This window comes from Dipodomys merriami, unplaced genomic scaffold, assembly GCF_024711535.1.
Source record: "Dipodomys merriami isolate MVZ:Mamm:240054 unplaced genomic scaffold, mDipMer1.0.p SCAF_4, whole genome shotgun sequence".
Classification (NCBI taxonomy): Eukaryota; Metazoa; Chordata; class Mammalia; order Rodentia; family Heteromyidae; genus Dipodomys; species Dipodomys merriami.
In genome coordinates this window covers 70209802-70236800 of record NW_027205603.1, presented here as the reverse complement: position 1 = coordinate 70236800, position 26999 = coordinate 70209802, and the positions used below count along the sequence as shown (strand labels likewise).

The 26999-nt window shown below is 37.2% G+C and overlaps 1 protein-coding gene across 1 annotated transcript in view; it reads left to right on the top strand.

Moving 5' to 3' along the window:
• Positions 1-21553, top strand: part of Rspo2 (R-spondin 2) — a 136691-nt gene extending 115138 nt beyond the window's left edge. The window contains exon 6 of the mRNA XM_069991258.1: positions 19705-21553. Coding sequence (XP_069847359.1) covers positions 19705-19820 — 116 coding nt within the window. The 3' untranslated portion in view covers positions 19821-21553. The remainder of the gene's footprint in view (positions 1-19704) is intronic.
• The last annotated feature ends 5446 nt before the right edge of the window (positions 21554-26999 follow it).

Genomic DNA, 26999 nt, shown 5'->3' with positions numbered 1-26999 from the left:
AAAAGAGCAGGCAGTAAAGAAACTCTGTGAAGGCTGAAGTTACTCGAGCATTTGTGGGTTACTTTTAATTTCTTTTTTTTTTTTTTACTTTTAATTTCTTAATGTTTTTCACCCTAGAATCGATAAAGACTTTACTGAGAATAGAGGCAAAACATGATTTAAGAAATGTGCTAAGAAATGTCACAAAATAAACATTTCTAATGTTACTTCTTAAATTATTAGTTGAGGTCTTAGTGGGGCAATAAAATGCCTGATTGTCTTAAGTATTTTCTCTCTAAGTTTTTATATTACAAGAATGTTGTTTGATACAATACTGTGATTTCATTTAAAAAAAAACCTACTGTGGACAAGTATTAAGATTACAAGCAGATATACAAGAAACCACGTGTTCTGTTCTTATTCCCTCCCTATACATGTCGGTGTATGAGCAATATATATATATATATATATATATATATATATATATAATATTTTTTTCTTAACTGCTCTGCTGAAATTACTGAGAGGGTGATATCTCCTCATAACCTAGATCAAATCCATTTGGCAAAACACACACTATTAAACTTCTTAAGGAGAGTAACTTATAAAAGTCACCATGTTGGATTATAAACTTAGACCTTTAGGCATCTCCTGTGATTTTCTTCAGTGCCTTCATGATCTTGCATGTTACATGGAAGCTAGTCTCAAAAGCACATCTTAGGATTCATGGTTGGCCTACTTTACCTGCCTCTGTACTTTCCTACCCTTTTAAATGAATGGAAGCAGAGTAAGCAAAGGATTAGAAACAGCAAAAGTCCCCAAAGTCCTAAGTCGGTCACCTTAGAGCTGAAGCTTGTTAACAATGTAGCCCATCTCTGATACTGATTTTCTCTTCTGTAATGTGGGGGTGGGCAGTCTGTAAAATCTGTGCTGAAGCCTCGTGAGACTGGAAGGAGAATACAGATTCTGCACATGGCAAACCTTGTCAGGGTGCTTGTGACCATTTATGGTAGTATGGCGGCTCTATCAGCTCAGTGACCAGAGCTTCTGAGAGTCTGTTTGTGTGTATCTCTACTGACTCAGGACATAGCCTCTAATCTCTGCAGCTGGAAATCTTGGTAATCATCCCTGGAGAATGAGGCTTTTCCACAAACCAGGGGTTTCCTGAAGTAGCCATGAGTTTATATATTCCAATGTGGATATTTAGATCACATCCATTTTGATCCTAACTTGATGATGACGATGATGATGATGATGATGATGATGAGATTCAGGACTATTAATATTTATTTATTTATTTATGTATTTATTTATTTATTGGAAGTACTGGGGTTTGACCTCAGGGCTTTGTGCTTGTTAGATAAATGATCAATAACTTGAGCTATATGGCAACTCACTTTGTCTTAGTTTGTTTTTTCATACAGGGTATCACTTTTGCCCAAGGTTAGGCCTCTGGCCTGGGATTACAACCCTTTTCACCTTGCCTTCTGTGTAGCTGCACTTATAGACAAAGAACCACCATACCCAACTTCACCAGCTGAGTGCTGATAGCTCACGCCTAGCTACTCAGGAGGGTGAGATCTAAGGGATTATGGTTCAAATCAGCCCAGGTAGAAAAGTCCTTGAGACTCCATCTCCAAAACAACTAGCAGAAGCCATGAGTCAGTGGCTCATGCCTGTAATCCTAGTTACTTAGGAGGCTGAAACTTGAGAATCAAGATTAAAAACCAGGGAGGCAAGATAATATATGAGAGCCTTATCTCCAATTCACTGCCAAAAAGCCAGAAGTAAAGTTGTGCTCAAGTGGCAGATCACCACCAACTCTGAGTGAAAAAGCTAAAGGAAAGTACCTAGAACCTGAGCTAAAACCCTAGTAACAACACACACACACACACACACACACACACACACACACACACACACACACACACACACACACACACACACACACACGAGAACATAATTTGCCAACATGTTCATCCTGTCATGGGGCTTTTCAGAGGACTTGTGTTTGTTGTTTAGCTTCCAGCAGAGTGGAATCACCAGCCTTACTATATCTTGCTAGAACTATGTTTGGCATTTTATCTTATTCTTATTATTTTGCATCTCTGTGTGTGCGTGTGTGTGTGTGTGTGTGTGTGTGTGTGTGTGTGTGTGTATGTGTGTGTGCAGGTACTGGGGTTTGAACTCTGGGCCTTGAACTCTTGCTTGGAGTTTTGGCTTTTTTGCTAGGGCTGGAGCTCTACTTCTTGACCCACACCTCCACTTCCAGTTTTTTACTGGTTAATTGAAGATAAGAGTTTTTCAGATATATCGTCCAGGCTGGCTTTGCACTGAGATACTCAGCTTTTTGAGTGGCTAGGATGATAGAGATAAGCCACTGGTACCCAGATATGTTTTGTATTTTAAAACACAATTTTACTTAAAAAATAGAATGTTTCACCTATTTTCAGCTGCACTATTTGTTTATTAATGAGAGCCATCACTCTTTGGCTTACTTACCAATTGCTTTCTTCCTTTGTAACTTCTGACTATCTTGGGCAAAGAATATATGCATTCTTTAAAGAGCTTAAAAAAACATACAAGAATTTTAGTTTTTCAAGAAAAGAGGCCAATACTTTCACAAAGGCAAAGATTTTTGAGGTTTTCATAGTTTGATATGAATAAATAGATGATAAAGTCCAAGGACAAGATCTTTAGGTTTTGGACAGATTGAAGTGAGTCTAAAGTTATACCAAACATGCTGAATTTATGACTTGTTGTGTTGTACAATGATAGTTTTAGCTTCTGTTCTTGGCTTCCAACCTTCTTAAGTCTTGGATGGTGCCCACTAAGACAAATAGAATTAAGTGGCATATCAGCTTCTTTGTGAAAAATTATACTATATGAAGATGAATTTTTAAAATATTCCTCAGAGGAAAAACTTGGCATAAGTGCTCCCCAGAAATCTATTCATGGATTTTTTTTTTTTGGTCCGGTTGTGGGGCCTGAACTCTGGGCCTGAGCACTGTACCTCAGCTCTTTAGCTCAAGGCTAGTGCCCTACCACTTGAGCCACAGCGCCACTTCTGGCTTTTTTCTTTTTGCTTATGTGGTGCTGAGGAATCGAACCCAGGGCCTCAGGCATGCAAGGCAAGCGCTCTACCACTGAGCCAACTTCCCAGCCCCCTATTCATGGATTTTTGTCAACTTTTAGACTTGTTAGTGTGGTAAGGCTAAAATAATTTTATGTATATGTGCATGTTATATTTTACATATATGTGCATATATTTTAAATGGGTAATAAATTTAAGGCTATCATTTTTGTGAGCATAGAATTTAAACTACATGTATGGTTATTTAAATACATGTATGGTTCACATGAGTATATAATGCAAACTCTTTGGTCAATGTCCTTTAAAAAGTTAGTTGGACACCAGTGTCTCACACTTATAATACTAGCTAATCAGGAGGATGAGATCTGAGGATCAAGGTTTGAAGCCAGCCTGAGCAGGGAAGTTTGTGAGACTCTGATTTCCAATTAAAAGTGGAAGTGGAGCTGTGGCTCAAAGTGGTAGAGCACTAGCCTTGAGCAGGGAGTTCAGGGACAGCACCCAGGCTCTGAATTCAAGCCACAGGACTGGCAACACACACACACACACACACACACACACACACACACACACACACAAATTGATAAAATGATTTTTTAATTTTTTTAAAATGAGAAACACTAGGGTTTGTATGTAGGACCTGTACTTTCTAAGTGGTCACTATACTGCTGTAAAGCAGAAAATACCTCCAGCCCTGCGTTTCACTTCCCACTTAGGCATGTGCCTGAGCTGCAGAATCTGGCTACTTTAGACTGGGATCACAGGCATACATCGCCACATTCAATGTCCCTCCATGGAAATCAACTCTGGTAGACTTATCTGATGAGGCACAGGCCATGGGCTGAGCTAAGGGTTGAGAAAGGATTCATATGAACTGTTCTTCCCAGGCTGATTTCAAACCATGATCATCCTGTTCTCAATGTCCCAAGTAGGTAGTGTTACAGGTGTGATCATTAATACTCAGCATTTATATCTACTTTTATAGCAGGCCCGACATGTGGATTGTAATACTGGAAAATTGATGTCCTTCTATTTTTATATTGGTAGTGACATCATTCATTTAATCTCTGGATTAGATTAGAAGGATGTGTGTGTGTGTGTGTGTGTGGGTTTAAGAGAAGGCTCCACTAGATTGTATTCATGGTTGTGTTCTGTGATGTAATGACATAGACATGTTCAGAAAGATAGACTGCATCCTTGGTTTACATAGGCAGGTGTCTTCATACACTTGTTGATCCACTGAGCCAATGTCACCATCTTGTAAACTAGTTATCTCTTAGCTCTTTCTCCTCTCACACAGTAGTTGCCCTAACATTCACATTTTCTTCTCAGAAGATAAAAATCAGAACCTACTAGGCAGGTGCTCCAACACTGAGCCATAGCCCATAGTTTTCACATCACCTTTATTCTTCAGAGATTACTCAGGAAACTCCTGGGTCTTATTGCTTTATCTCTAAGAGGACCTTATTTATCCGTTATGTTCCTCTTTGTTATGGTTTCTTCCTTTTCTGTCCAGTTCCTTCTCACTGCCCCAGCTCTTGACCTTCACATTCTCAGCTGGTCAGCCACATATCCTTTGAATTCCATGCATCTAAATGACTTGTGATTCTTCTATCAAATAGGCTATTCATCCTGCTGTGACCTCTTTCAGCAAGTGCCATGTCCCTCCTTCACACACAACCTATTGATCCTCAGTTCTGCTTCTGTCTTTATTTCCCATATGCATTTGGTCACCCTTCATTTGAGTCCAAGTCCTTAATTCCTGCTGCCTTTCCATCCATTTCTGCTTTCTTCTGTCTTCCACCTTGACTACTGTAGTGTGCCTCTTAAGTAATCTTTTCTATCTCATATATCTTATATACTTACTATATAAGATGATAATCATCTATTTCCACAGAACAAATATGAACCTCAGCTATCACAATTCCTAGCATTTACTTTCTGTGAGTGTATGCCAGTGTTTGAACCCAAGGCCTTGTGTTTTCGCTTAGCTTTTTCCCTCAGGGCTGGTACTCTACCATGTGAGCCACACTTCCTAGATTACAGATATGAGCCATCAGCAGTTTGTCTTAGCACTAACGTTTTAAATGACATGGTCATTTTCCTAAAATCACGTGTTCCGTTTCCTATATTAGTATGATCACCGTATTTTAAAATTCCAGTCAACTTTTCGTATTTTGTCAATAGGCATAATGGTGGGTTGTCTTTTCCTCTCAATTCCCTGCTCATTAGACTTTCCTTTCTGTGCACATACAAACAAGGAATGGCTTAAGTTTGTATATGTTACATTCTCTCTTTAATAATGAGGAATGCCAGAGTTAGACTTCAGATATAATATCTGTCTGCATGGAAATTTCTCTACTGGGATGATAAAATAAAAACTAAATAAATGTGTCTTATTTGACAATATTTTCCTTAGGATTTTTCCTGCTCTGTGGCCAGGGACTATTATGTGGTGAGTGGTGTGACATTCTCCAAAGCTTACTTCAGTTGCTTATTTCATGTTTTAGTTCCTAGTTTTGTATAACTAGCCTCTGTGAATTTTATTCCATTTGATCTTATTTTTCTATTTTTAGTAATTTTATTTTTGTTTCTGTGACTTGATACAAACATATGATTCAGTCCATTTTATGAGCACTGGGCATCTAGACATACAGTCACGTGGAGTGATAACATTTATGTATGTTGACGGTATTTAATGGGAACATAAAGAAGGCTTGTGTCAAATGTATGCTGCAGGTCTCCAATTACCAAGGGCATTACTGCAATTGAACTATCTTGGAGCCAGAAGGACTGAAAAGCTATGATTTGGAGGATATGGGAAGAATAAAGACATACTTTATATTAATACTCTTTTAACTATAAGGGAAATAGTCATTAACTTGAGGAGAGCTAGTTTATACAAAGTAACTCTTGTCTATTGTTGGTATAATTTTTAGTTCAATACTAATAAGAATTATTAGTAGTTTAAAACCTAAAATTTTTGTCTCATAATTAGCTTCATTTTATGTCATAAGATTTTATGGAAGCAATCTAAACTTTTTTTTATTCACTAGAAAAATGCTATTATTTTTCTATTCTGGATAGAGGAATGCTGAATTTCATGTCTGCCCTGAAACAAATTAGCACAATTTGGTTAAACAGCTGCCTAAATGATGAGAAACAAATTGGATTATAAAACCCTAGTTGGTAGTTTGGCATGTCAATTAGTTAAGTAAGGATTTGAACCATGTCATACAGTCATGGGATGAAAAATGACACACAGTGGTCATGCCAAGTATCTGGCAATAGGGCCAGCCTCAATGCCTGGCTCTGCTGTTGATATGGGCGGGGGCGCGGGGGGGGGGGAGGGGATGAGGGGTGGCATCGATCTATGTGTTCTTTTGACGATAATCCAGTTTGTCCAAGTGTGAGATCATACTTGTATATTTAATAGGGCTTTATTGAGCACCCATCATGGCTTAGAGGACGTATTTAGGGATGAAGCCACATAACTTTGAAACCATTACAAAACCAAGGCTCTATAATTGTAGTGCACTGGTGTTTGTTTTTGAAGTTTGCGGTTCAGAATACATCTGCATATCATGAAAAATCCTAGTGGGAGTATCATGCAAAGAGGGATGTTTAATAAGTGAGATGGTGGAGTGTACTGAAAATGTTCATACAATGATTTAACAATTAGAGGGGACTTGCTGCTTCAGAACTGGGGGATTGTGGGAAAGTATTGCAATTAAATGAGAGACCGGCTCATAGAGTCTGTAAAATCGAACTTCTCCTCCTTTAGCTTCATCTTTGTAGTAAACCTGGCTGCCTAGCTCCAACTCTTGCTTTATTTTTTAACTCTATAAGCTATTACTTAATTAGGTAATAAAGAATATCCTGAAAGAGTGAAGGCTCACAATTCATGATCTAGCTTATTTACTTGGATCTATGAACTTGACTGTTTATGTAATTTCAGTTTCCTCTGTTTTTCCATTTGACAAAAAAATCCTACTTTGAAAGTTGCAATGATTATTTAATGGGTCAATACATCTACAATACTTTTAATAGTAATTTGGCAAGTGAAAATGTTAACTAGAACTCAAGTTGATAATGTCAGTGCACTTAAACAATATCAATAAAACAATCTGGGTATCAGTGGTTCATACCTCTAATCCTAGCTGCTCAAAAGGCTGAGATCTGTGGATCATGGTTTGAAGCAAGCTCTAGCAGATAAATCAGTGATACTCTTATCTCCATTTATCCAGTAAAATTCTGAAAGTGGAGGTGTGGCTAAAGTAGTAGAAAGCCAGACTTGAGCAAAAAAGCCAAAAGAGAGTGTGAGGCCATGAGTTCTACCACTTAAATTAGACAACAACAAAAATCTACATTTTGAATGGTAATGATAAAGAGAAGCAATTTCAGAGGACTTCAGATGGGTAGATGAAGAGATTCTGCCAATAAATACCATAGCTGAATTGGGTTCAGTAATTCCCTCTAGTGACATTATTTTCCCCTGCAATAGACATTCTCCATGTAATTTCTTTAAAATTCAGAGTTACTAATACAGAAAGAATTGCCTTTCCTTTTGTACATGGTACAAAATCCGTGTAGGTAAGTGGGAAAAAAATAGAAGCTGCTACTCAAATCTGTGAGCTAATCTAAGTTCTATTCTAGGTAGTTTCAAGGTACCAGAGATATGGGATACAGGAAAAGAAGAGGATCTGATACTGTACGTTAAAGTTATCCTTTTGCAATTTTGAAGACTTAATTGAATGTTTTCTACCTTCACAAAAACTGAACCCATTTATCTCTATAATCTCTTCAAGCTTGTAGTTATTGAAAAAATTCTTTCTGTCCTCTCTCGCAGTTCTTAGCCAAGAGCAGTGTGCACATTATTTGCTTTCTTGGGTGCTGTTCTGCGAGTTCATGTATTTAAAGCTTGTGTGGGAGCCAAGCCGCAGGATCTGGCTGACTTTCAGCTGCTAAACAGGGGGCATGTAACTTGCCATTGGTCCCCAACTGAGAGAATTGTGGATGTAATTTCTTCTTGGTAAACATCCATCACGAAGTGAATTTATCTCTTCTACACATTTGTTTTCCTTTGGGTGTTTTCCTTGTGCTGCATGACCCCTACTTTGCTGGACATGAGTACTTCTGTAGTGTTACTTAACCTCTCAAAACAATGAAAAATTACTTTTGTGAATCTGTTTTAAGTCGGAGGATATAAAATGACTCTCATCCAGGCAGGCAGGGTCTAGCCATCAGCTATAGAAAAATAGACTGATAACAGTCAGACAACTAGCTGCCCACAGTGTCAGGGAGCTGAACAGCATGGCTATGACATTGAACTTCAGACAGTATCAGGGCATGTGGTTAAACCTTTCTTGCAGTTTGGCTCTGACTTAGTTTAAGGCAGCTTAAGTCTGTTCTTGTTCCTTTGGTCTCATTATGGCCGCTACTATCAGTGCTATGTCCAGCATCGCCACCAATACATCTTGAGTGCTCCAGGTGAGCTATGAATGTGACTCAACTTCATATTTTTTAATCCTCACACTGACTTCATCTGATAGGTCACTACTATTTCTCACATGTTATCAAGAAAATCTGAGGCTTGGTTTTGGGATCAATTGTTATAGCATCACTAAAATATAAGCAAAATGTCAATGTCTAACCAACATGTTCTTCTATTAAATATTCCTCTCCTGAAAGCAGATGATGTTGGAAAGAAACCACTTGTAAGAACTCACTACTTTTAAATGTTTTATATATGAACATTTACAATGGCATGTATCCCAGTTCCATTACGTTTATATCATGTGTGTACCTTTAGGAAAGGGTAGCAAAAGGTTAGGCTAGATGAATAGTGTTGGAAAAATCATAGCAATGTCATTTGGAATAGTTTGGCAAGAATAAAATTTCAATCTCTAAAATAAATATGACATTTCAAAAGAAGAATAGGCAGTATGTGTTTATATAAAGCTAATTAATTTTGCAAACTTTGTCAGCTAGGCAGTACATCTGCCACTTTTACAAAGAGTAAAGATGATCTAATAAGGTTTAAAGAATATACAGATTATGTGGAAACTAGTGGCTAATAATTTTTCTCTCAGAAACTATGAATAACCACAAGAGGGTATTTGGAATTCAAATAGTGAAGTGCTCCCTAATACTAAAAATTATTAATAAATATTTAAATAGTCTGTTGGGTCTTTAAGATACTTTGTAGGATAGATGGCTATAGATCCATGTTTATACAGATAGATGGGGTGGATGAACTCTCCGAGTCCTGTCCTAGAGGACATTTATTATATTGCATTTTATATTGCTGTTTATGCAAGACTTTTAGCATTTGGCCTTTGGCATTGGTGTAAACAGAACAAAATTGGACTTGTGAGTTGTTCTAAATCATAGAAGCTTTGCCTGAACATTTCTTTGTAATATGAAGTATAAAATATATTTAGGATTCATGAATACTGGCACTCTGGTTTAACATGGTAACTGAATCTGAATGGATTTGCCCTTGCCAAAGACTCCTTCTGTTTTCTTTCTAAAACACTTGTTCCCAGAACACTGGGAACAAAACCCAGAAGTCTACCTGTGTAGAATCTAGGGAGGATCATTGGTGAGAGAGGTAAACGAGAAGATAAAAATGCTAAGGCAGGCAGTGTTGCTACTGTCAGATTAGAGATGGTTGATTAAAAAGTAATAAACAGGGCTGGTAAGGTGGCTCAGTGGTAGAGTGCTTGCCTTGCATGCATGAGGCCCTGGTTCCATTACTCAGCTCCACATAAGCAGAAAAAGCTTGAAGTGGTTCTGTGGCTCAAGTGGTACAGCACTAGCCTTGAGCTACAGAGCTGAGGGACAGCGCCCAGTCCTAGAGTTCAGGCCCTACTACCGACAAAAAAAAAAAAAAAAAAAGTAATAAACAGATCTAGTATTACTAGCTTTTAACTAGAAGATCTCTGCTTTGAATCTAAGGCTGCATGATCCCATAAAGCCATGATTTATCCTGTAATCCAGATGTCTGCCCACTCTAGTACTTCTCCCTAGCTCTGAGATAGAGCTTGTAGTCATCTATCCCAGCGCTGGTTAGGTATTCCTAATTCTGTGGTTTAAGTTGAATGTTGACAAACATACAGACAGTCACAGGGGATATTTAGGGTCAAGGAAGCCTACATGGACTACTTATAAAGACACAGCTGGCTGGCTTTGTGTAAGTACTGATGCTTTAGTGGTAGGCTTAAATGGGTAACACATGTTCTTCTATAGCATCTATGTAAACTCCTACTTGCACTTCTATGCACATCTTCAAGTTCCACAGAAATTGTGTTGAGTCTAAATTAGATAAATTTGCCCTATGATTGTGTTAAATGCCAATTCTTGTGTTTTTTATTTCGTTAATGGTTATTGATTTAAGATCAAGAAGAAGGCATTAAGTCCTCTTGTTCTAATGTAATTACCTTAGAAGGTATGTTCTCTTGTACTATGAAGTCATCCATGAAGGAACTTCAAATTCTTTTCTGATTATCCTAGGGTTCCTAATCAAATGAATACAGTGTCATCATTTTCTCAGCAAAACCTGATCCTTTGATTTTTCCCTAACTTGACTGGGGAGTGCCAAATACAACTGAGCATATATTTTACAAGCTTTTCTTTTTTCTTTTTGAATTAGTTTTGGGACAGGTAGCTGCACTATCTGGTGCCATCGTTTTGGGTACTTACATTTCCTCCCACATTCAATCAAATGAGAATCCATAGAAAGCACTTACAGTGCATGATTACTGTGCTAAATAAACCTGTAGATTGCATCCTGACAAAAGGTAAGGAACATAAGCAAGGAATGAACTGTACTGTACCCGGTAAGTTGCTATTTATTCTTTTTTTTTTTTGTGAAAATACAGGTCAGAGGGGTTACAATTACATGGGCAAGGTAATGAGTGCATTTCTTATCAAGCATTGTTGCCTCCTCCTTTGTTTCCCCTTCCCATCCCTTCCCATCCTCTCCCTCATTCTCCCCCGCCCCACGCCAAAGTTGTAAAGTTCATTTCGACATAACATCTTGTACATCTCATTAGTGCAATGGGTCTACCTGTATCCCCACTTAAACAATTTATTTTTTCCCTTCCTCTCCACAAATTATACGAACATTAAATACAGTGAAAACAGGGGTTATACCATGGGGAAGGGAAGTTACTATTTATTCTTAAGGGTTCATACAGGATTTTCAGTTTCAATGAAATCAATGGCTTCTCTCATTAAGAGTAGTAGTATTAGTTGTCTCCTAAGGAGTCCCTGCTTTCTTGACAAAATAACACTGTACTCTTACCCAGTGACCTAGAACATTATAAAAGTATTTGAGAAGATAGAGATGAAAACCTGCCATTCAAGTCCAGTTCTGTTACTGATTAGCTGTAGGAACTTGGGTAGATCACTCAGATTTGTTGTTGTTGTTTGCCTAATTTGCTTAGTATCTAAAGCACTTGGTAAGTTTCAACTAGAGCAGCTTGTTCTAAGTGACACACTTGCCGTTTCTCCATTTCCCCAGTACAGCTGATGGGTGTGGCTGCGACCCCAACCTGGTTAGAATCTTTTGTCAAGAATAACCACAAATGATCAATTTTTATCCTTCTGATTGAAGTCTGTGTGCACTTTTTGGACCAGAGGATAGTGAATTTCATTTTTAGTGATATAACTCTGATTCTAAATAAGAGTCACAAGCACAGGTTCTCTTGTTAACAGGAAATTTATGTTAACTTCCCCATAGAAAGTAGCAACTTGGACATGAGAATACATCACTGTTCACAAAGCAGATTCATCTTTCTAGTTTTCCGTTGTTTTCTCATTAGCTGACACCCGTAGGTCTCATTACTGTTTAATCTACTACAAAACTTACCTTAGAGTAAGAAAGAAAAGAAAAATAAGCCTCCAATTGGGATGAGTAGAATATTTAAGAAATTATAGTCCCAAAATTCCCCTGTACATTATAAATAATAGAACTCCATAACTCTGATCAATATTCTTACAGTAAAAGTGATTTATTGCCCCCTTGTGGTAGAACTATGTAGTTTCTTCCTTTTCTTTTTCTTTTTCTTTTTTCTTTTTATTAAGCACCAAGTGAAATAAATAAGGAGTGTCAATTCAGTTTCTACCACCAGGAAACATTAGATGTTGCAATAAACCTAAATTATCTTATTGAAAAAGAATTTTATGTACTTAAAAAGAACTCACCTTTCTTACTTCATGAGATCATTCCTTATTTTGTGTGTGTCTATCTCAGGTGCCATATCTAAAAGGCTTAAAGGTGGATCAGCTAGCATGATCAACATTCATATGTAACACTCCCAAATCTCATTCATATTACTTTTGTGTAGGCCTTATTGCTTCAATTGACTTTCTAGGGTCTGGGAAATACTTCATTACCCCTTTAAAAGTCATCCTTTATACCCAAAGAAGTATTTCTTTCAGAACTATTGAGATGAAGAACTTTCTAAATACCACATGTAGGAAATATTAGTAGTAGGCTGATCTCACCATTTTGAACATGAAACAAGATGTTGAAACCAAGCAAGTGAGCAAGTGAAATCAACGCACCACACATGCAATGAAGTTTCGAATAAGAAGCACTGAAACATCATAAAGATGAAAGGCACCACATAATGTACCATTCTTTATTCACTAAGACGATAAATAGGAGAACAGCAACACAGTCAGTGACTTCTAAGTCATATTACTGGTGTGTGTGTGTGTGCGTGTGTGTGCGTGTGCGCGCACGCGCGTGCGTGCATGTGAGTGCCCTAGGCCTGAGACTTGAACTTAGGGCTTGGACACTGTTTCTGAGCTCCTTTGCTTAAGGCTGGCACTCTACCACTTGAGCCACAGCTCTGCTTCCAGCTTTTTGTTAGTTAATTAGATTGTCTCACAGACATTCTTGCCTGGACTGGCTTTGAAGTACAATCCTTGGATCTCAGCCACCTAAGCAGTTAGGATCACAGACATGAGCTACTGATGCCCAGCTAACCTTATAAATGACTATAATTCTGCATCCTGATACTCTGAATATTTTTCATGTTTGTATGATTTGAGAAATCAGTTTTAGCCATTTTTTTTATTTTGGATGGTTATCACTGTCTATAACTTGTAAGGAAACCAATTAGTTGAAAGATACCTGTAGTGTATGTGTATATTTGTAAAGCACATGGCTAAGCCATCACTTGGAAATTATTCAGGTTTTTGTTTTTCATTTGCTAGTTGAAATTCAAGATGCCACTTAACTTTCCTTGGTAGGTCAATTATTTTTAACATTTTAATAATATTGTGACCAAGAAATCAATGTTATTTTTTCTCAGAACATTTGCTCATAGTCAATAGCCATTAAAGCCTTAGCTGTTACTAATTCTTGCAGAAGGTCAGAAGTTGTATGTGAAATATTTTTAGTAGAAAGAGATGTAGTTTTTTTTTTAAAGTCAGATGAGTGTAACTAGAAATGCACCTAAATAGACTTGGTCCTATAATTAAGGAGTAAAAATGGACTCATCTGTTTTATTCTCACCCCCACCTTTGCTTCTGATTCCCAAACTGATGTAAATAAAAATGTGCCCATTTGAAAAGAGCAGGTAAATGATTATTTATGCATTACTTAATGGCTTTAAATGGATTTGAAATATTCTCACATCAATGATTAGTTTATCAGATGACACATGTATTAATTAACTTGACTTAATTATTTCACAATAAGTATGTATATATATAAACATCACATTGTATACCATAAATATATGCATTTTCATTTTTCAATTAAAATAAGTGTGTTGTTCAGAAATATTATAGATCTTGAAGTACTTAGGATATTACTGTGGTAGACCCTAGGCCTGCTCACCATATTTGCCCACTTGTAATCATTTTATAGTTTTAGATTAAAGACAAAAAAGCCATAGCCGGACATCAGTGGCTCATGTCTGTAATCCTAGCTATACAGGTGGCTGAGATCTGAGGACTGAAGTTCAAAGCCAGCTCCAGCAGACAAATCCGAGACTCTTATATCCAGTTAACCACCTAAAAGTCAGATGTGGAGGTGGAGCTTGTCTTATTAAAAACCTCGGAGAGACTGCCCGAGCCCTGAGTTCAAGTCCCAGCACACCAGTGCGTGTAAACACACACACACACATACAGAGTCATGAAGCAATATCTTGTTTTTAATTTCTGAAGGGTTTAGGTTAGTGGTTCTTAAGCTTTTATATCTAGGCCGTAATGTGGGTGATTACTTACCCAGAGTCTGCTACTTATTGAAGAGTGCTTTTGTTCCTTAGATCCATTTCTGACAAGACTTAGGGACATGAAACTACAGTAATCTTGGAAATAGATTCCATTGCTGTGGTCTTAAAATATAAAATGCTTCAACTTGTAATTAAAAATACACCTTATTACTTTGGTAATTATGAAAAGAAGAAGTAATTTATAGTTTTGTAGAATTTTGGTGACTGTCCCTCTACATAAATATTTACCTGAGTTTAGATTATTATCCTAGGATAGATTCCTAGATCTCAATGTAGAAGTTATGGATATTTTTAATGCTTTTATGTCCCTTGCCAGATGGCTTTTGCAGAAAAGCTGTGTTAATTTCATATTTTCTTCACGCCTCCTGAGCCTGTCTCCCTGTATTCTCACCAACACCAAGTACATTTACTTTTAAGGATCTGCGACCACATCTCATTTTATGTGACACTTTTAATTAAGTATATTTATTAGTTCATTTAATTTTCTTTTTGAATTGTATTTAAGCTTCTGTTTATTTTTATATGAACATTTAAAATATTTTAGCAACTAGCTGGCATTTTCGCAGAGAACCATTTGTCACTCTTAAATAAATTTCTGTTGCTACTCCTCCTTGGGCTAAGTCAAATTGTTCATACAAGGAAAAGAAATTGCCTAATTGCTATTCATTACCAACAACTTGGACTCCATATGTTACCTGTGGAAACAATCTTTTCTGTTTTGCCTCTATAGAGCATTGTCTGAACTATGGAGAGAATTACCAAGATGGAAAGTAAATAGGTGTGTTATCCCCAGGGTTAGCTGCTTTGATGGGTGGCTAAATTTCTAATGTGATTCCCAATTCCCTATGGGAAATTCAGTAAATTCAGTCAGACCCCCAGCACTACAAACTTACCAAAATACATTAACTACTTAAAGATAATAAAATATAATAAAAATGTGCATTTTGTTAAAAGTATGACCATAAAAATGATCATTAGTTGATGGTATTTGTCATCATGTAGCTTACTTTCTCTGGTTCATGTGGATATATAGGTATGCATGTAACATGTCTATAGCTCTCAATATATATACATGCATAATATACATCTCTATATCTCCATAAGATATAAACATCTATAAATCTGCATGTAGATATATCTATACAAGTATCTATCCATATATAGATAATATAAATAGATGGATAGGCAGAGAGACGCTTTTGTCTTGTTTTTTTACTATTGACAAGATGTAGCGAGTGTTTCTTTTTTTCCTTTACGTTTTTATTTTATGATGATTATTATTGTTTTTAAGTAGTTGTGCAAAAGAGGGGCCATTTTACAAAGTGGTTTATAAATATACTGCATCTTGGTTAATGTCACCTCTTCAACATTCTCAGCCATCTCTCCTCTACCCACCTCATTTCTCAATCTTCTTAATTTTCTAGGATATACCTTGGGTTCTTTGTCTGCATTTTCCTTATTTTATAGTCACAGCTACTGACTCCCCCATTCCAGTTTTCTACAATTATATTGACCTTGAGAAAGTCTTCATTCAAACAGTGTTTAGTAAGGCAACCCTAGACAATGTCTGTGCCTTGCCGATGGATGTGCAAGAATCATTGCTCCAACAATTCAGACTTCCTTAGCTCTTATGAAAAGAAATACATTTGAAGACCTTCCTAGAATGTGAGAGCTTGTGAAAGAACAGAATCGGTATTTGACTGGCTGTGGAAGTCAGTATTTTCACAGCTTCATGTAATTTGTGAGTCTGCTTGTATCTTGCTGTAAAATAATGTCCCCTATTTCTGATTCTAATAGCAGTAATCTGCAGCTGGATGTTAGGAGTATTTCCATAAGGGATTGTTCACCTTTCACTGTATAGGAGCTGATAGGTTATCCTCTTGGACCATTTCCACATGTGCACAAGTCAATGTAATTATACTAGTTAGAATGTGGCTTTGATAATGTCTATTTATTTGGAGGATAATCTTGTCTTGCCAGTGTTACTTTATACATCTTCCTCTCACCCTAGGGACACAATTTCTTCACATGGTATTCCATAACTTCTGGAGAAATGAAAAAGAGTCACAAATTGAATGCCTCACTAGAATACTTGTTTTCCCTCCTCCCTAAAGTAGTCTTTCTCTATTAAATCCACTACCTTCCTTTAAGATGGTGATGTTTCAGATGGTCATTGTCCAGTACCTACAGAGAAGTTCCTAAAGGATCTCCTCTGCAGACCTCACATGCTTGCTCTGCAAAATCCTCCCTTTGTACTGACCTGTCAAGGCCATTGCATCTACAGAGCTCTGAGGATGAAGATTTGTAGATCTAGTCAGTAGAGTTGGAGATGTGCTAGAAGCTGGCAGTCTCCTTTAAAACTCAAAACTCTTTTTTCTGATCTTTAGCAGTACCCATTCTAAGTCTTCTCTCAGGAGTAGAAAATTAAAGTTAAATCCATGTGTTGCTATTTGGTTGGCTTGACACTGTGCTTCCTTTGAAGCATAAATGCAGTAAGAATGTGCAATAAACTAAAGTCCTTCTCCAATGGACATATCCATAGATACAAAGAAATTAAGTAATTAACAGAAATCAGCACACCTCTCTCTCCCTCCCTCCCCCTCCTTCTCTCTGTGTTCAATTAGAGATAATTGCCCAGGACACTTCAAAACTTGATCCTCAGATCTCAGCCTCCTGGCATGAGCCACCAGCACTCAGCAGTATCTGATGCTTTAGTATTATTTTATTACTTTGAGTTGAGATTAAAGTCAGAACAACCTACTATAGGCCACAAAATATTTTCAGTTAATTTAGGCCTGTCTGTGGTCAAATGCTGGCTAACCATCTTAATTCTTTGGTATTTGCAATATAACCTACATGAGAAATGGTACTGGCCAAAAACAAAACCACTCAAGCAAATGATAGTAAAAAGATGTCATTCAAGAGGGATTTCTGAGGAAAATCATTAGGGTTGTAACTAGGACCCCTAAGCATTGTTTCTTGGAAATGGTATAACGAAAGTTATTGCCAAAGGAATAGTACAGTCGACAAAAGTATTTTATATAAGTTTTGGAAATATTGCCAAGTGTTCAACTGTCAACTGTTTTTATAAAAATACCAATTAACTTCTCTATTACAAAATATGATAGCAGCTAGCAAAACTAATGACACTGACAATTACATCAGAATAATGTATCAGGTAATTGACAAAAGACTGACCATCTTATGAGTTTCTAGTCATTTTGTGTGTCAAGGTAGTATACATTACTTAGCTTATATGAAGAAGTGGCATTATATGTGTGAAAAACTTCTTTTTACATTTTTATTTCAGAATCTTCATCTTATCCTTCTATTTGCTTAATTTCCATCTGCCTTTAAAAGAAACTCCAGGCTTGGTATAAATGAAGTATAAGCACAACAAATACTTAAAACATAGTAATTTTCTAAGTGGAGAATTGTGTTGTTTCAGAAAGTATAAAACAGAAAAAAATATAAAGTTTTGTTAATTGGAGCTTCTTTTAAAAATATGCTATTTAAAGTATTTTTCTTTGCCTTTATTAAGTGTCTCATCATTAGAGATAATATTACTAAATAGTTGTAACTTTACAGTTGCTTTGATTAATGATGACTTGGACTAAAATTTCATTGGGTAGGATTAACTATGTTTGAAGATGGCAAAATGCCATTATAACATTAATGCCAGAATTTAATGAGAACCAGAAGTTAACGTCAAGACCTTTTAAATTTAATATGAGGGCACAGTCATGTTCTCATTATTTTATTGCAGTGTCTTATTAAGAATAAGTTATTTTAAAATCTTCTTGTGATAAAAATTAGTGCTCAGCAAATACTGAATATTGATTGTGCAGCCCTCTCCACACTAGGGCCTTGAGTAGAAGATGGTTTTGCATTCTCTACCAGAGCACTTTCTAATCAGAAAAGCAGACAAACAGAAATGAGAAACACTTCCCTTCATTTAGGAACCTTATGTACTCAAGGTGTATCGCTTTTTGAGTAAGCATATCCTCTGTCTTTAGTTTGCTTTTCATTTTTTCATATCAGCCACTTTCTCCATTGTCTGTGCTTTAATAAACAAAAGGCTGAGTTTTGTTAGATGTAGGAAGGTTGAAGATTGGCCATTAAAGAGTTAGAATCAAATATTCCATCAGTGCTTTTGGATTGCTGTGGTGGTTAATGGATAAACCCTATAGGAGCTTAAAACATTTTTTTAAAGAAGTAAGATAGATAAGAGAGGAAGATTGACAGATTGTTTTTGTTTTCTCCTACTCAATAGATTAAGCATTGTTCTCAACTGAAAGTGTCCAGTGGTGGCTTACCTTCTATAACATACCAGAATCTCTTAAAACCCTTCTTCTTCTGAAGAATCCCATGATTCATAGACTTAGAACCTAAAGAAGACAGTGAATCAAAACCAAATGCCTTATGGCCCTCCTTTATTCCACCATTTGTGTGTGTGTGTGTGTGTGTGTGTGTGTGTGTGTACATGCTTACAAAGAAATGTTGAGATCTTCTAAAGACTGTAAACCATGACCACAAGATGGAAGAAGTGAAATACACCAGAAGCAAAGGGAAAACCCTATCCAAAAATTCTTGATGGAGGAAAACCTCAAGTATTTAGCTTGTGGTCTGGGCTTCCTGGTGGCTAAAGCAAAGAAGAGAAATAGGATAACTTGGTGTGATTTTCTGGTAGTAAGACACATACCACTAGTTTATCCGAACAAATAAGCATTTTTTTCTTGTTCTGTATTATAAATAAGAATAACTTGTCCAGGGTATTTGGATAAGGCCATGAGACATTGCATGAATGATGTCCTTATGAATGTTTATAGAAAATACAAAAAGCATTACAGATATTGGTGTTTGAAGAACACAGAAGGAATAACATTAAAAGCAAGACTGTCTTCATCTCTGGGGACATGGAGAGGGGAAGTATGAAACTTCTGGTATATTTACTGTAGGTAGATGCTTATTTTCTTTTGACCCACTGACATACGGAGCAGTAGAAAGACATAAAGATGTCTAGTAAAGGGTAGCATTGTTAAAAGTAGTAGGGGATAAATGGAATTTTTGTGGCAACATGATATTTTGAAACACTGATCTGGCCGCTTGGAGGTTTTTAAATATGCCAGTTGCCTGTAACAGGAAGATCAGTCTCTGTTTTTAGACAGCATATCCAATTTAGTAAATTATTATTATATCGTCAAAATTAATGTGAACAATTTTCTCTTTGAGGTTGCTTTTTTTTCCCCCTTTCCATAGGTGATGTTTTCCAGATGGGCTTGGTGTAAAACTCTCAATGTGTTTTTGTTTTCTTTCCTAGAGAAAGAACCTTTTCTGACATATCTTCAATTTTTTCTTCCTCTGTTTCTCCCGTTGTAGGAAAGAGAACAGGGAAGGCAAAGGAGAAGAGGAATAAGAAGAAGAAAAGGAAGCTGATCGAAAGGGCTCAGGAGCAGCACAGTGTCTTCTTAGCTACAGATAGAGCTGGCCAATAAAAGACAAGATGTCGATGGTGGATCACTGGGGGTTTTTGTTTTTGCAAAAGTGCACAAAGCTACTCTCCACTCCTGCACACTGGTGTGCAGCATTCATGCTGTTCTGACCAGTATCTCTTCTAGAACCATGTGAAGGGCGCTGTCCCAAGTGTGGTTTCTGGGTTATTTATGCTACACATTGAAGCTGGAGCCTGTGAAGTCAGGAACTTACTGACCCGAGTCAGCAGAAGCCAGTCTAAGTACGTGGACTGTGATTTGCTCAGCGAGTACAGAGAGAAGCCATTCCTGGCACGGTGGACACACACATGGGAGGTGTGAGGCTGTAGGCCGCCACTGAAGAATGCACTTGTGCCTATTTATGAGAGAGAAGCGGCTGAGCAGGCAAAGTGCTATTCACTTGTGACCTTCATTGTCACCTTACTCATTTTCAAGGATAAGTGTATGTGGCTCCCTGCTTAGTGTTCCCATTTGGTTGTTCTTTCTTGGCACCTGTGACCTTCAAACTCTCCTGCCATGAAAACTGCTTAAAAAAAATGCTGGGGATATGCTGTGGGAATTCCTGCTCAGATTCAGTGCAGTACTCCTCTGTACATAGATTCCTCTGGGGCTACATGTAGAGCTCTATTTACTGTATATTTATGCATTCTGTGTGTAATGAGTCATACCTGATTAATAGGATGCCACTTGGTTTATAGTGATTCTAACCATTGTCTGGTAAATGGCTGTTCTAGTTTTGCAAGTTGCAAATGTTTGTTTGTTTTCCTTAAAATTTTGCGGGCTTATTTCTTATTGTGAAAATAGGATGCGCTAGTTTGTATATAGAGTTAAATGACTATTGTCAGAATTTCAGGCTGACAGACCTTCCTCAGTTCATAGTCCCCACGAACAGAAAAGGCAGTAGGAAACATCTGGCCATCAGAAGCTCAGACTCCTTTTGAGTCCATGACAACTGCATGTAACACAACCGAAACTATGAGAGATTGTGTGCAGTCACCTGTACCACTCAGTGTGTGATTCCCAACTTCATTTTTAAAATTTAGACTTAAAAGTGTTTCCTGACTTTTCAGTAATAGGTCAACTGTCAATATTCTTAGGTCACGGTGGAAGTTACTATCATGAAATCATTCAGAAGATCAAGAGTTGAAATAGAGTGTGACTTCCTAACACTGTGGGTTAAATCTTAAGAGCTCTTCATTGAGTCAGAATCTATTTCATATCTAGAACAGAATGGACCACAATGGAAACTTGCCAGTTGACTTACAGAATTGTTATTTCAAGAACATCATTGTCCACTTCAGGAGAATGGGTTCTTAGCGAGTTGTAAAATTGGCAGCTTCTACAAACACTCTCCTCCTGGCTGATTCGGGAGAAAATTAGAACCAAAAAGAAATGATTGTAGATTTTTGAGGAAACAACCAAAGCAAGGGAAAGCCTTTTTCTCACCTTGCATTGGCAAAACTACCTCTTCAGTATTTTTTTGTTTAATGCTTGATTCAAAAGCATCTTTCTAATACATATTAATGTAATATGCATCACTATGAAAATATTGCTATTGGATAACAAGCCATATATGAATGTTGTATAGATAGCTTTAGGGTTTATGTTTAATCCTGAAGCCTCCAACTCCTTCCATGTCTACGCTATATTCATAATTTCTGAGTGGGGAGGACTCTTCTTTATGTAGTGCTTCATTGTCAATAAGTCAATGCTTGTTCTGTTGCTGGGATGTTCTTTTTGTGCATTAAAAAACTTAAAAATTATATGTCTGTGGCTCTTTTTTTTTACTTTAGGGAGATAACATGTAAAAGAAAAATACTTTTAACCTACCACCAACTCATCCTTTATTAAAAAAACCACGAGAAACTATAAACCTACATTGGTATCTGTTTCTAGATTACTATTTATACTATGCATTTGAAGATTTTAGGGCCAACTGGCCAGAGTTCCAGTCAGCTTCATGGTGGCCAGAATATTAATTACTAAAGTCAACTGAAACTCTGGGAAATGACCTGTGAAATGAAGACCACAATCTCATCTGCTTGTAGAGTTGTGTTTCAAAGGCTACACCTTAACATCAGCCCACCATATCTGTGGATCAAGAGGATTTGGAAAAAACAAACTTGTACCTATACAAAATTTTATCATTGTCTAAAGAATATAAAATAACAACAGTCATACAGTACTCAACATTTCACTTCCAAAGAACATGAGTATGCATAGGTCATATGACAGTGTGGCACTATTTGACACACACAAGGGACAAGCAACCTCAGGGACTTTTGGAACCACCATGAGGATTCTGAATTGCTATGGTATGAGGGTTGCATTTTCAGAATTAGATGCAATGTGTGAAGCAGAGTCCCTGTAGCTTAAGTTTGTGTCAAGTTCTATATGCATTTTTACAGCTATTATTTTCATTGGGCATTTTGATTTAGTATTTTTACAATGAATGTATGGTCTTTTCTCATCCTCTTCACCCAGGTACCTTATGAGGGTCAGAAAGATTCCCCTCCTCCAAAGTCTGAGCTGAGATGATATTATGAAATCTTCCAGGATTCCTTTGTGGTAAACTTGGACATGCTCAGCATCTTAACTGATACTTTTGAATCATGGTAGTCGACATGTAAAAACAAACATGGCTTTAAAGATAGATCATAAATAAATTAAATCAGATTAGGGATTGAAGAGACTACAGATTTGAGTAAAGATTTAGACTCCCTTAGGAATCTATGACCAATCATCATAGCAAACTTCCACTCTTTTTTAACCTCCGAGCAAAATACATAGACCCATAATTGTAACCAACAAGAGAGTTTTAAGGAAACAATGGGAACAGATTGGAATTGGCAGGGAACTTATTATTGCCATTCAGGCTCTAGATAATTTCCTAAAGGATCACAGTTATCTTTATCCAGAAAACACTTTTAAAAATAAAGGAAACTTGAAGTATTCCTGCTGGCTTCTTTTTGAGTTTCCAGAATCCCTAATTTCTTAATCATGCCCTCATATTTTCAGTATGCTTTCCTTATTAGGGTTTGATCCTCATCCTCCATCTTAGCTAATGAAAATTGAGTATGTACTACAAACCTTATAGAGCATGATTATAGTACCTCAGTTCTTTGGTTTGTTCATTGTTGTTAGAGGTGATTTTTTAGGCCAATGTTTGGGATCATCATTGAGTCTCTGTAGTGTGAGATGATGGAATTTAAGCTAGAGTAATGGAAGGGGTATTCATGGACATGAAGCCTCAATGATCAGTGTATGGAAATATGGGAAAGAACAGTTCATGCAATGGAAAGATGCAGTGCCCAGGTCCTCTTGTGCAAACAGGTCAGTAGGATCCAAGTACAGTCAGATGGAAAGGCCTGCTATAGTATAATCAGAAGGAACAGGGAACCAACTCGAAGTCAGGATAAATGAAGAGCTATAAGAGCTAGAATAAAAGCTTGGATAAGTGTTGGGAAAGTCTTTAGAGTATTTTAAGCATGGGAGTAATGTACTCTGATTCCTATACCCCATTTACTCGGTCTGTTGTGTGGAAGGTGAGACAAAGTAGATTACTGTAGTAAAAAATTAATATGATGGGCTGGGGAACAATAGTAAAGAAAAGAGAAGTAGGTAGATTCAGGACATAGTTCGGCAGAACTGCCTATAAGAATTGATGAATTAGATGTGAGGTGAAGGAAGAAAAGGAAGCAGAGATATTTCCTAGGCTTCTTGTCTTGAGAAACATGGTATTTAGGTGAATTGAAGAAGAAATGGAGAATAAGTAAATACATTTTGCTTGATAATTTTGACTATTAGAAATCTAAGATAGCAAGAAGGAAAGGTTAGGACTAAAACATAATCAGGAAATATATTAATGTATAGCTGGAATTGAGAATCATGGAACTTTAGGAGAAGAGTTGAAGGAGATGGGAGGGAATAGGAGAGGGAAAGAAAGGGGAGGAGAGAGGGAGAAGGACTAGGAAAGGAGAGACATTTGGTCACTAAAACCTTAGACATCAATCAAAGGATGAGACTAGCCAGGTGCTGATGGCTCACACTTGTAATCCTAGCTACTCAGGAGGCTGAGATCTAAGGATCACGGTTCAAAGCCAGCCTGGGCAGGAAAGTCTGTGAGACTCTTTATCTCTGATAAACCACCAGAAAACTGGAAGTAGCACTGTGGCTCAAGTGGTAGAGTGCTAGCCTTGAGCTGAGGAGCTCAGGGACAGTGCCCAGGCCCAGAGTTCAAGCCACATGACCAAAAAAAAAAAAAAAATAAGAAAAGGATGAGAGACAATAGAAAAGAAACTGAAAAATGCATAGGGAGGAAAATCAGGAGTTGCATCTCACTTGAAGTGATAACAAAGAGTTGACAGTCAAGGCTTACATCATTCCATTCCAGCTTTCTTTTAGAGTAAAATATTGGGACAAAGGACAATTAGCAAAAATGTGCAATGATTGAGAATTGGAGTCTTTTACAATTTATTTCTTTACTATGTAGTCTAAGTAAGTTACCAGTTGTTGTAATCTCTTGAAAACTGTTGATGTAGAAAGAACTCAAAAGTATGTCAGGGCCTACACAGTTTGGAAACATTCTTCACGTAAATGTGATAATGATACTTAATTTCAGGTTACCATATCATCTACCAATTTAATCTACATTTATGATGAAATAATTATCTCAATGACCCTACAAATAGTTTTCCTTTATTTCTCTCAAATTTTATAAAACATATCAAGTGAGCAGCAAAGCAAGCATTCTGTGAATTATAGGTCCTTGAGTTTGTAATTTTCAACCATGAGGATTGTTTTAAACTTGTAATTATTGAGTTACTTGGTAGCAGCTCCCTGAGGTGAGGGTATACGTGTCTGAACAGAGTTAGGTATTGCAGTACAATCCTGGTGTTCAACTGGAAAGTGAGATAGTGGTAAACGTGCTTAAAAAACAAGAGTTTTAAGTTCTTAAGTTCTAGTTTAAGTTTTAAGTTCTTAAGTTCTATTTTTTTTTTTGGTCCGGTCATGGGACCTGAACTCTGGGCCTGGGCACTGTCCCTCAGCTCTTCAGCTCAAGGCTAGTGCTCTACCACTTGAGCCGCAGCGCCACTTCCAGTTTGTTTTTTTTTTCTTTTTGCTTATGTGGTGCTGAGGAATTGAACCCAGGGCCTCAGGCATGCAAGGCAAGCACTCTACCCCTGAGCCACCTTCCCAGCCCTTAAGTTCTATTTTTTAATTAAATAAAGGGGTTCCTAATTTTCCCCCATTACCCACACTTACTTTGGATATTATTCTCTCCAGTATATACTAGCTGGATCAATGGAATGTGATAAAAGTATAAATACTTCCATTTACTTCTCTCCTCTTTGGCTACCAAGGAGTGCCCTATTTCTCAATCCCGTTGCAGTTCAATGGGACTTGGGGTGGTTTTAAAACCATGGAGTTTGGATGAGAATTATGTGCATCAGCTCAGGGCTGTGCTTGTAACAGCAGGCCTACATTCTGCATGTTCTGTCTTTATACTGGGCTGTGGCTCCAAAGACAGAATCACAGGTGAAAGCAACCTGAATCTCTCAAGTGCTGTATGGAAAACAGGTGCCTCAAATGGCTGTCTAAACTACCTAAGCAAACAATATTTATTGTTTTAAGGCACTGAGAGTCTTGGGGGATTCATTTACTTGTATTACTCTCGGTTACTTGGATTTTTGGTTTGCTTTTTCCTTCTTGGGAACCAAGAAACTACATTAACCAAAATTGAATCAGTAGATACAGGAAAAGTGGAAAAGATCAAGATTATATTTGAGCAGAATAATCAATATGCATAAGTTTAGAATTCAAACAACAGCATCTAGTTTTAAGAAGAGATTTCCTTTCTTTAAGCACATTTTTATTGTAAAAATACAGAGGAATACAGGAATATGAGCAAGGTAATGAATACATTTCCTATCGAGCATTGTTGCCTTGAGATGAGTAATTACTCTAATGCTTAGTCAGGACAAGCAGTCTGGATAGTCTGTGGTTGGTATGAATGATGATTTATAATTATTCTGATAAGGAGGTTGAACTTTGACTGTTCTGTCCTGCTGCTGACCACTCTCTCCTCAAAACATAGCTTTCTCCAAGTCCTACCTGATGTGGATCCATCTTCCTAACCCTTCTAAAACTTGCTGTTGAAGCCTTCTTTCCAATGTGATTGTATTTGGCTGTGGGGCCTTTAAGGAAATCATTAAGCTTTAATGAAGTCATAGGGAAAATGAGGCGGAGTCTCCCCAGCGTGTGAGCACTGAGGGGCCAGGTAAGGACTCAGTAGGAAAATGAACTTCTACAAGTGAGGCAGCAAGGCCTCTGGAAGCTAAACATGCCAGTGCGTTGGCCTTGGACTTGCAGCCATCAGAACTGTGAGAATTACTCTTTTGTGTACTTTTTGCCACCTAGTCTATGGTACTGTTTATATGCCACCCTAACAAACTAACATCTCTTAGACTTCTATGAGTCTGAGGCCCTCATATCCTTCATCGGGCACCATTTCCCTGAATTCTTGTGATAGACTCTTCTGAATTTCTATAGTTAATACTTGTAAAGAAAAGTTTTTTTGTTTTTACTTTTCTTCAATGATTGAGCAATTAAATTTTTGTTTTGTCAACTGGAATGTAAGCCACTTGAAGTAGAAGTACATGCTCTGTGTTCTTTTCTTAATAATGCTCATAAAGTAGTTACTCAGTAAACGATGGGTTAGTTGGTTACCTGAAAAGATTACAAACATGGTCCAATGTTTTCTTATATATGTATGATTACTAAAATGTGGGCGACCCCAAAATCCTGAGAAGAAAATTTTTGTGAGGCTGACAGAGAGCTTTCATACTCATTGTAATAGTATTAGTAATTACAAGATTAACTTTCTGTAGAAGATGGGTTTCTTACATTCTAAAGTGTTCCCTATTCTATTCTTCTGTAATTGTGCTTGTGTGATTTCACCCAATGTTTAAAAGGAGTAGCAGGAAAGCGTCTGTTTTAATTCACTTCACAATTTATCAGATGAGTTCTCAATTCTGTGTCGTTTACAAAGTGACATGTGGAAAAAATACCTTTTCTTTTGTTCCCAGAGCTGAATCGTGAATTCAGAGCCACACGCTCTCTCTCACTCAGCCTATTTTGCCCGTGGCTAGCACTACTACCTGTGTCAGATCCAGCTTTAGA